The sequence below is a fragment of the Ailuropoda melanoleuca genome, chromosome 10 (genome assembly GCF_002007445.2).
Source record: "Ailuropoda melanoleuca isolate Jingjing chromosome 10, ASM200744v2, whole genome shotgun sequence".
NCBI lineage: Eukaryota > Metazoa > Chordata > Mammalia > Carnivora > Ursidae > Ailuropoda > Ailuropoda melanoleuca.
Genome location: NC_048227.1, coordinates 20,916,910 through 20,927,379, shown reverse-complemented (window position 1 = coordinate 20,927,379; position 10,470 = coordinate 20,916,910). Strand labels below are relative to the sequence as shown.

Here is a 10,470-nt window from a genome sequence, read left to right as displayed (position 1 = left end):
TCCAGGATTGGATTTTCCACGTCCTGTCTCAGGAGCGGGACCAAAGCACCAATATCACCTTGAGCAGGTGAGCCTAGAGTCTGGGTGGGGCTGGGGAATGCAGAAAATGGGAGGAACCAGAGCCTCAAGGGAGGGGTTTGTATATAGGACAGCTACTCAGACACCTCACACTGGTCAGATCCAGGAGGAGGCCTAAAGGAGGAGGCACTGGGAATGAGAGAGAAGCCAGCAAATGGAATTCAGTGTCTACCACTTCCCAAAGGAAAGCCTGTTCTTCCATACGTCACCTGTCCATCCACCCACCCACCCACCCACCCACAACCCATCCATCCATCCATCCATCCATCCATCCAACCATCCATCCATCCTTCAGCCCTCTAATTTTCCTCCCATCCATCTATATCCATTCACCCATCCAGCCATTCATCCCCCACAACATCCACCCATCCACTTACCCTCCACCCATTCCTCCATCTTTCCATCCATCAAACACAAACACAAATGGAGCACAGAAAAGACACAGACCCATACTCTTGGGAAGCTCCAGTTTGGAGGACAGAAATATGCTAACAGGGCTTATGGTGATGAGAGTCTGTATAAGGCCCTTCTTTGGGAGCACAGCAGGGAAGAAGCTATCTACCTGAGAGATAAGGGAGGTCTGTAGAGAGAGGTGACACTTCAGCTAACTCTCCAAGGAGGAGCAGGAACTGTTCAGACAAATAAGAAGAGGCAAAGATGTCCAGGCAGAAGACTGGAGGTGTGAGAGAGCATAGCTTTTCTGAGGACTATTGGGTGCAAAGGGGAAGCCCACTTGCCCAACTCTCTGTGCCGCAGGTCCCGTGATAAAGGAGCAAGGCTTAGGACTTTATTCAGAGCCTACTGTGTATGGGCTGGGCTCCCCAGGGGTGGGAGAGGGGAGCTCAGAACCAGTCCTTGGGGCCCCCAGGAAGGATGCTGGGCAGAAATGCTCTTTGTGGCCCCAAGGCCCAGAAGGGCCAGGGAGGGCCACACTTTGGGCTTTTGCTTAGACCTCACCCCTCCTGGGAGTGGATGTGTGAGAAGCTCAAGCCAGAGGACTGGGGAAGCCCCTTGGCTGCCTTTCCTGTGAGTGTGTATGTGTGTGTATGTGTGTGTGTGTCCTGGGAAGGGGGCACCAGCCCTTCTTACTGCTCCTACAGGAAGGGAGTTGTCAAGCTCAACATCTACTTCCAAGAATTCAACTATCGCACCGTTGAGGAGTCGGCAGCCAATAACGTTAGTCTGGGGACTCCTGACACTTCAGTCCTGCCCTGCTGTCCCTCCACCCTGCACCCTGAGGGTGGGGAGGGTCCAGAGCCCAACAGGGGAATTAGGAGGGTCCCTGAGTCCCACATGGTTTCCCTGGGTTGAGATGGTCATCCTGTCCCCCTTCCTGGCCAACAGCCCCCCCTCCCACGAAGCCGTGAGGTAGGGCTCAAGGCAGGAATCTGTGGCCTGACCCCCATCCCCACCAGGCTGTCTACCCCCTATTCCCCACAGATCGTTTGGCTGCTCTCAAACCTGGGCGGCCAGTTTGGCTTCTGGATGGGGGGCTCGGTGCTGTGCCTCATCGAATTTGGAGAGATTGTCATCGACTTTGTGTGGATCACCATCATCAAGCTGGTGGCCTTTGCCAAGAGCCTGCGGCAGAAGCGGGTCCAGGCTCGCTATGCTGGCCCACCGCCCACCGTGGCTGAGCTCGTGGAGGCTCACACCAACTTTGGCTTCCAGCCTGATGTGGCCAGGCCTGGCCCCGAGCCCGGGACCTACCCTGATGAGCAGACCCTGCCCATCCCGGGCACCCCACCTCCCAACTATGACTCCCTCCGTCTGCAACCACTGGACGTCATCGAGTCTGACAGTGAGGGCGATGCCATCTAGACCCGGGGAGCCTGAAACTCAGACCCAAGAAGCCAAGATCATGGCCCTGGGCTTCACTTCAGGGTGCTCTCTCCAAAGGGCTAGGACGATGGGTATCCGAGGCCACAGCCTGTGTTCCTCTACAGAGACACCAGCAGCTCCCGGACAGTCCCAGACCGAGGGCTCTGTAGGGTCACGCTGTGGGTACAGATGTGGGAAATGTTTACTCATTTGGTTTCTGCCCACACCCCCAACATGACCTGATCCTTGGCTGGGACGTCCCCAGCCTGACTCCAGAGACCATGGATCACTGTCCCAGTGAGAGTGCCAGTCACCATCTGCTCCAGAGACAAACAGCCGGGCATGCTGTGCTGTCTGCCCCCAGACTCTTTTCCGTCCTGACCTTGGCTGACCTCTGCGAATGGGTTTAGTGAGGGCAGCAACTGTGGAGAGCAGGAAGAGCATCAGGCCCAGGGGCGGGGTGGGGGGTGGGGGGAGCCTGCTGCCAGGCGGCCCACGTTTTGTTCTAGAAAATAAAAGTAGAACACATAGAGCTGAGCTTTGTTCTTTGTCGGATGGGCAGTCGGAATACGCTGGTGCATCTCCAGGAGTTGGAGGGCAACCATACTGGCTTGAAAGCGAGGGCCTGGCCAAAGAAAGGCTCCCAAGCAGGTGATTTTTAAAGTCCCTTTTGCGTTGTTCCCTGAAGCAGTGGACTTGCGACTTATTCAGTGCCATCCACCGGACTTCTTTAGCTTACAAGGATAGAGAGAAAGAGAGTACAGCTCAAGCTGGCTTAAGTGAAAGATCTCAAGCAGCTCAAATGGTGTCTCTCGGTTTCTGTTTCCCAAGCAGGCTCCCCTCACAATGGAAGCCCGTCTGCGAGTCCAAACTCCCTGTCTCCCTAGCAAACAGCTAGAACAGACCTCTTTCCCAGTTGTCTTGGCAAGTTCACAGGCTGACCCTCCTTGGTCACTGATTGGGTCACATACTTATCTCTGAACCAATCAGCGTGACTGGCTGTTGGATTGGTCAGACCCTGCCCATACCTGAGGCCAGGTGGCCCCCAGCAGAATCACATGGTGGGGACATGGCTCCAAGGATTGCCAGGTAAAATATGGGCCCCCAAGTTAAATATGGATTTCAGTAAACAAGGAATTGATTTTTTTAGTGTAAGTACATCTGCGTAATATTTGGGACGGGGCGCCCGGGTGGCTCTGTCGGTTAAGTGTCCTACTCTTGATTTTGGCTCAGGTCATGATCTCAGGGTCGTGAGATCCAGCCCCGTGAGAGGTTCCATGCTCAGTGTGGAGTCTCCTTCAGATTCTCTCTGCTTCTCCCTCTGCCCTTTCCCTGTCTGTGCATACCTGTGTGCTCTCTCTAAAGAAATAAAAATGTTTTAAAAATTAAAAAATATATTTGGGACATATTATACTAATAAAATCATTTGTTGTTTTTCTGAAATTCAAATTTAACTGAGTGTCCTGTATTTTTAATTGCTAAGTATGGGAACCCTCATGGCTCTCCAAAGAGAGACCAGGGAGCTGTTACCAAAGAATGGGGCCTGTCAGGTACAGAGAGCTGACCACCTGCCTGCCCTGGTCTAGAAGGAGCTCTGGCTGTACAGCCTGGACCTCTGAGGGCCCAGCCCTGCCGGTGGAGAACACCTGGGTCCTTGGCTGGGAAGGCAAACAAGCGGCCTCCCATTAAGTGCCCACAGTGGCACCTGTGGAGGAAGGCGGTGCCACAGACTTGGTGCCACTCCAGGCAAAGGCAGCATGGGGAGGGACTGTGTGGGGAGGGCCTGGGGGAAGAGGGTTTCCCAGCTAGGGGCCAGGCGGGTCTGCAGGCTGGAGTCCCATTCTTGGTGGTTACCACACTAACTCCCATGACTACTACTTTTATTATTAGCAATAGTTGTCATCACACTATTATTATTTGTTATTGTTATCAAACAATGGCTACATTGTATCAAACACTTACCACACGCCAGGCACCAGGCCAAGTACTTTTTAAGTCTTTTTCCAATTAATTCTCAGAATGACTGGGAAGTATTACCACCCCATCTTCAGGGTAAGTAAACTGAGACTCAGAGAAGTGAAGTCAGATGCTCCAGATCATTCTTCCAGTAAGTGACGAAGGTAAAACTCCAGCCTCATCCGCTTGCTGCTGGTGGTCATAAGAATACCTGTCCCTTACAGAAGCCAGGAGCTTTCACATCCACGGTCTCATCTGAAGCTTCGGGGCAGGCAGAGCAATGATTATTCTCAAGCTCCTTTTGCCCGCTCTTTGGTCACACTAATTCCAGCTGTTTTAAGCTAAAAAAGGGAATCTAAATGGTTCTTGTGATGAAAGTCCAGGGATTTCAGGTAGGGCTGTATCCAGGGGTTCACCCAGATCTGGTGATTTCTCCAGCTCCTGGCTTTCTTTTCTTCCATGTTGATGTCCCTCTCAAACAGGTTCCCTCCCCGTGCTGCTCTTCCCCTCACAGTTGCAGGCTCCATTCCCTCAGCTTATCAACCATCTATTGGGAAGAAAGCTCCTCCCTCACAGTGTCCCAGCAAAAGCCCTGAGAATGAGGGTCACTGAATCAGCCTGGGCCACACATTCATCCTGAACTGTGAGAGGTTCTGTTCAGAGACATCTTTTTTTTTTTTTTTTTTTTTTTTAAGNTATTTATTTATTTGACAGAGATAGAGACAGCCAGCGAGAGAGGGAACACAAGCAGGGGGGAGTGGGAGAGGAAGAAGCAGGCTCACAGCAGAGGAGCCTGATGTGGGGCTCGATCCCATAACGCCGGGATCACGCCCTGAGCCGAAGGCAGACGCTTAACCGCTGTGCCACCCAGGCGCCCCTGTTCAGAGACATCTTGAAGCAGGAGTGGGAAGGGGGCTCCCTGCCCCCAGAGCTGCGTGTGGACATGTGAGACCAGTTCCAGGCTGACAGGAGGCATCGGCTGCCATCCCTGCTATAAGACGAACACTGAGGACCAGTGTGAAGATCTCTGAAAGCAAGCTCTGAGTCAGACAGACAGGTTCCCCTCATCCCTCCAGATACGGAAGAGAGGAGCTCTGTCCTGTTTCTACCCTAGGGCCATTAGAGCCTGTTAGGGCTGAAGAATTAGGCTGGCAGGACCCAGGTTGCCCAGAAAATAGCATTCTGGAATGCCCATGTTTCACCGCAAAAGGAAAGGTAGGTTACAGACGCTGGAGACTAAGAGATGAACATGGTACACTTGTTATATGCCTTACCCCCGCTGTACCTCACCAGCTCTTCAACTAACCCTGATTAGGCTCCCGTTTTTCACAAGAGGAAATGAGGCTCAGAGAGGTGAGGCGACTTCCCCAAGGTCACATAGTTGGGAGGCGGCGAAGCCAGGAATTGGACAGCTCTCCTGGACACTGGCACAAAGGTCATCCCAAAGAGGTTTCCACTTTCCATAGCACATTCTGCCTTCCAGGTTTCCAGCTCTCACTTCTTCAAGGCAGGAGCCAGGCTCAATCCCTGCCAGGGACAGTTCGTGATCCACCGCATGAGAAACCAAAATATTTTTCTTGGTGCGGGTTCTTTCAGGGCCAGCAAAACTGGTTTCAAGAATGTGGGGACAGAACGTGTGGGAACCCCTGGATGACAGGGCCAGCATGACACTGGCCCCGGCAGCCTGCAGGGGCTGGTTCCCGAGAGGCCGTGGGTGCTGCGGTGCCACTCCGGGGGGCCAGCATGAGCCGGCTGTCCTGGCCGGGATTAGGTGTCGTGTGCTTGCCTCCAGCCCTGCGGTCAGGAGCACGGGTGCCGTGGGCACCAGTGACTCCAGGCAAGCCCCTAAACCTGCCACACCTCAGTTCCGTTGTGTATAAGATGGGGATAATCCCTGAGGTCGTTGAGAGGCACCAGAGAGAGAAATAAGGCTTACGCAGCAATGGGAACACATGACACATCAGTTCCAATAAAGGACTCTGACAGACGGGTGCGCCCCCCTTCTCCGTTGCTAACGGAAACCCAGCCTGTTCATGGCACCAGTGCACCCAGCCCAGGCAATAAATCCTGCCTGGTCTATGCCAGGGTTTCCATGCTGGAGGGGAGTCTGGCCCTTGGGCAAGGTCTGGAGAATTTTCTGGCTGTCCTAGTGGGGGAATGCCACCGGCATCTAGTGGACAGAGGTCAGGGATGCTGCTGAACGTCCTACAACCATCCCGCCCAAGACGATAGGAGTACAGAGGTTGAAGAACCCTGGCCGGAGGTGGTCCTGTTCCTTACACTCCCAGCCTTGCTTGCAGCTGGGAGGATGCCTGGTGACCAAGAACCGGCCAGGGAGACCGAGGAGAAAGCCACGGGGGCCTTTGGGGAGGCCTTCCCCTCCAGGGTGGAAGGGACGGTGTCCCCTCTGCTTCATCCCCCCTGAATGCCGTGTGATGCTTGCAGATGCAAGAGTCGCCCCACCGGGACGAAGCAGCCAGCACACGTGGAAAAGTCAAGATCACAGGGAGGCGGGTCCTGGTCCTGACTCCTCCAGCCACTGAGTCAGTGCCCACAGCTGCGATGATGGGACTTCTCCATCTTGAGAAAGCTCAACTTCTATTTGCTTGAGTCACTCAAATTACATTATTCTGTTCATCTTAACAGATAGAGAAGCTACTGGCAAAAAACCTGGTAAGAGTCCACATCATCCCGTGAGTTTTCAAATAAGACAAAGTAAAAGCCCGAGTCCTCATCACAGCTGATAGGCTGGTCTGTGATCTGGCCCCCAACTCCCCTCTGACCTGATTTCCTACTTCCATGCTGCTGACCTTGGACGTGCCCCAGGGCCTGGTCCACGCTGGTCCCTCACTGCCATGCACAGCTCTGATCTGTGGATCTAGGGGCTCCCCTCCACCCTGATGCCACCATCTGACATCATCTTCTTTGTTGGTTTCTCTGGTGATTCTCCCCCTCCTTGTCCGGCCCATGTCCCAGTGCGTGGAGCACAGATCATGGGAGGCACCCAAATATTCACTGAGCAAAGGAAAGAAAACAGCCTTCTTTCATTTCACGGTATTTATCAGTTCCATTTTCAAGATCAGATCATTTAAAAATCATCTGAAAATTCTGCTCTAATAAATAATATGCCTCTAATTTACGACACCCCTCCCCCCCTTTCTGCGATTATACAAATAAACCAAGTCTTTTTGAAATGAATCTTGCCCAATCCCTGGCAGAATTTTTGAGCAAATCCATTCTGGAGAGCTGCTGTGACCCCCTGAGCCCCAGCCCTGGGCCTCTTCTCAACCAGGTGTGGGGGTAGGGGGGGGCGGTCAGTAGTCCACGTTGCGCATGTGAGCCACTGTGGTGGCCAGGCGACGGGGCAGGCCTTTGCTGACTTGCCTGTAATCCTCAGGCTTGGTCTTCAAGAGTGTCACGATGTTCTGAAGGGTGCGGGATGGCTGCAGGCCCAGGGCATCCATCACGTTGATCAGGTAGTCTGTAGGGACAGGGAGCAGACAGACACAGCTCAACAGACTGAGAGCCAAGCACGACAGAGAAAGAGAGACATGCACCCCGAGCCCCCAAAATGCCGGGTTTCTGTTCTGCCCCAAGCAGTCAGGGCTCTACTCTGAAGGGTTTTCCAAGAGGATTAAACCTACTGTCGGCTTGGGAGCACCTGGCTGGCTCAATTGGTTGAGCATCTGACTCTTGATTTCAGCTCAGGTCATGATCTCAGGGTCATGAGATCAAGCCCTGCATCAGACTCCACGCTCAGCACAGAGTCTGCCTGGGATTCTTTCTCTCTCTCCTTCTGCCCCTCCTCCCTGCTCGCATGCGCTCTCTCTCTCAAATTAATTAATTAATTAATAGACAAAATCTTTAAAAAAGAAAGAAAAAGAAACACCTGTCAGCTTGGCCCAAATCTAGGAATTCTAATTGAATAAAGGACTAGCCGTCCCCCACCCCACCCCACTGCACACTCAGCTCTGCAGCTGGACCAGCTCACCCCACCCAAAGCTCTACACTGGGACTCTGAGTTATTGGCCACACTCCCCAGTGGGCCCCACTGACCACATGGAGACTGCAAGGAGTCAGGGGACACATGGGCTTACATAAGCAGCAGCTAAGACCTCCCAGCACAAGCACCCCCTGAAGACAAGGACGGTGTCTGAGCAGGTTCTCACATTTCCCATTTCATCCCTTGGGGTCCTAGTTAGGACAGATTCCCGAGCCCACCCCAGACCACATCGGTGAGAATCTGCAAGAGAGGGCTCAGATGACCCTGTCGGCCCCACAACTCTAGCCACCAGGCAAGCTTGGGCGAAACCGGCAGAGTACAGAAGGCAAAAACTGGTGTCCAAGGTCGGGGTGAACTCGGTGAACCCCTCCTGAGTCCCTGCGTCCGTCCGTTGATGTTGCATTGTCAAGAGGATGAAATGGGCCAAAGGCCACAGGAGCACCTGATGTATCACAGGTGATAAATGAGTGCTGCCCTGACTTCCTCCTTCCTGGGCAGGTCCAAGCCAGACCTGAGGGGAACGCTCCACAGCATCCTCTGGCTCTGCCTTCATCCTGCCCTCAAGAGCGGCAGATGGCGCCCCGCAGCACGCCCCTGCTGACCTCTGTCCACGGCCAGGTTAATCTCTCCTGGCAGATGGCACTGCGGCTCCGGACAAGGCTGGCATCTTCCCTCGTGTCTTCTGGAGGCCCCGCTCAGGGCAGGGCCCACGGGAGGTGCCTACTCTGCCCTGGCAGGCTGGCTGACTCACGTCCAGCTCAGGCTGAACAGCCTCCCAGGAAGGGTGCCAGCAGGTGGCCAGGCACTTGTCGCCTGCACGGGTTTATCCATAAAACTGAGGTTTGCTCAACTAGGAGCCGGGAGCTGCAAAGTGACAGCCCACGGTCTTCCATGACATTTTCTGTTTGGCCAGCACAGTGCTTTTGGGTTTTGTTTTAATGTTTCATTTGTCATTAAGGTGGCAACAACCTCCCCACTCTCTATGGTGTGACCACCTGGCACCTTCCCCACTCCTGGCCACTCCCCACCGTGGAAGCTCAGTAAGCCCAGGGACCGGCTAAAGCTCCAAGGGCCATGGCTGGCACATAACGGCTGCTCAGTCAGTGCTGAACGGGGACCGGATGTTCGGGGGGAGCTGAGCAGAGAGGGAGAAATAATATGGACAACTGGAATCTAAGGGCAATGCCCTCATCTCACTCCTTCCAATTGGTTCTGTCCTCAGTGCTCCCGCCTATACTAACAGACACCACCTCTGATCCCTGAAACTCCTCATCCTTCCTCCCTGAACATGGCCCAGTGATGTGGTGAAAAGCTGGCTTTCCTCTGCGACTGCTGAGAGCTGACTGTGGAGTGAAGTCAGGACCCCTGGATTCCAGGCCTGGCTCCGTCACTCGTGGTCCTGAGGCCTGGAGGAAAGCACCTCACTTCTATTTCTTCTGCAGCAAAATAAAAGCCTGGTTTGGCCCTGTGGTCGTCCAGGTCACAGAGCTGTTTGGGTCCCCAGGGAGCTGATCTCTGAGGCTCCTACCACCTTCTCCCCTGATCACCCCAAGAGCTGCTTCAGGTAAAGAGCAGGCAGGTCAATGGAATGATACCAAGACACTGGGGAGACTCCCCTGCCACCTGCCTGCAGCACCCACAACTTCAGAGCCCCATCGGTGGGGCAGGTGCTGGCAGAAGAAGGTGGGCACGCAGCCCTCTGACCTGGGAGGCACGCAGCTACGGCGTGTGGCCTTGTTATTCAGCTACCCGAGGCCTCTGTGTCCTTACCAGCATGGGGGGGGGACCTCCATCATGCACCAACCTCACAGGGGCTCTGAAGGTGGCCTAAGATGTGGGTACAAGGGTTTGGCTCAGTGCCTGGCACACCTGGTGCACTGTGGCAGCTTAATCCGCGTTGGTTCGGGTGATTATACAGATGCAAAAGGCGAGGCAGCAAAGGCGAGTCTGTATCATGCACTTCAACCCACCTCACGGAAGCCCCCTAGTGGCTCTCGGCCGCGCAGCCAATCGGAATCCCCCAAGATGTTTTTCAAAATACAGATGTCCAGCCTTCAACCCGGACTTCCAGGTCAGAATCTCTGGGGGCGAGGCCTAGAGAATCTGCACTTTTAACAAGCTCCGTAGCCACGCCCAGAGCTGGAGGGTGGGGGGCACCGACAGATGCAAGGGGCCGTCCCTCCCGCCACCTGTCCTGGGGCACCCACCGATGTCGGTGGCCAGCTGCTTGGTGGAGTGCGGGGTCAGCTCAGGGATCTGCAGGATCACGTCACAGTAGGTCTGCATTGTGGCTCTGGCGATGGAGCCCAGCCAGCTGTCAGCCATGTTGTCCAGCTCAGGCAATTCATCCCCTGGAAAGGGAGAGAAGGTCACCAGAGACAACAAACGGGCTCGGGAAAATCCCACCTCCAGCAGCTTTTACCCTTCAGGCGGCCAGGCCCATGACGGGTGCCGTATGCCCACACACGCCAGGGAGCCACGGTCCCGGTGGGCAACACAGGGACAGAGAACAATCACGCCATAGGCCAACTGGTATCGACAGGGTACGACAAGGATTCAGGAGTGGAGGCAGTCAGGTGAGGGAGAGCGATCTCTGCGTGCCCAAAGCAGGG

General features: G+C 54.6%; 2 protein-coding genes across 2 annotated transcripts in view; one reads left to right on the top strand and one right to left on the bottom strand.

Moving 5' to 3' along the window:
- The window catches only part of SCNN1B (sodium channel epithelial 1 subunit beta), a 53,468-nt gene extending 51,547 nt beyond the window's left edge, over positions 1–1,921 (top strand). The window contains 3 exon segments of the mRNA XM_034670259.1: positions 6–67; positions 1,179–1,254; positions 1,519–1,921. Coding sequence (XP_034526150.1) covers positions 6–67; positions 1,179–1,254; positions 1,519–1,899 — 519 coding nt within the window. The 3' untranslated portion in view covers positions 1,900–1,921.
- A 4,976-nt stretch (positions 1,922–6,897) lies between these two features.
- The window catches only part of COG7 (component of oligomeric golgi complex 7), a 76,721-nt gene continuing 73,148 nt past the window's right edge, over positions 6,898–10,470 (bottom strand). The window contains exons 16-17 of the mRNA XM_002927125.4: positions 10,066–10,209; positions 6,898–7,336 (exon numbers count right to left, since the gene is read on the bottom strand). Of these exons, the coding sequence (XP_002927171.1) occupies positions 7,170–7,336; positions 10,066–10,209 (311 nt within the window). The 3' untranslated portion in view covers positions 6,898–7,169. The remainder of the gene's footprint in view (positions 7,337–10,065; positions 10,210–10,470) is intronic.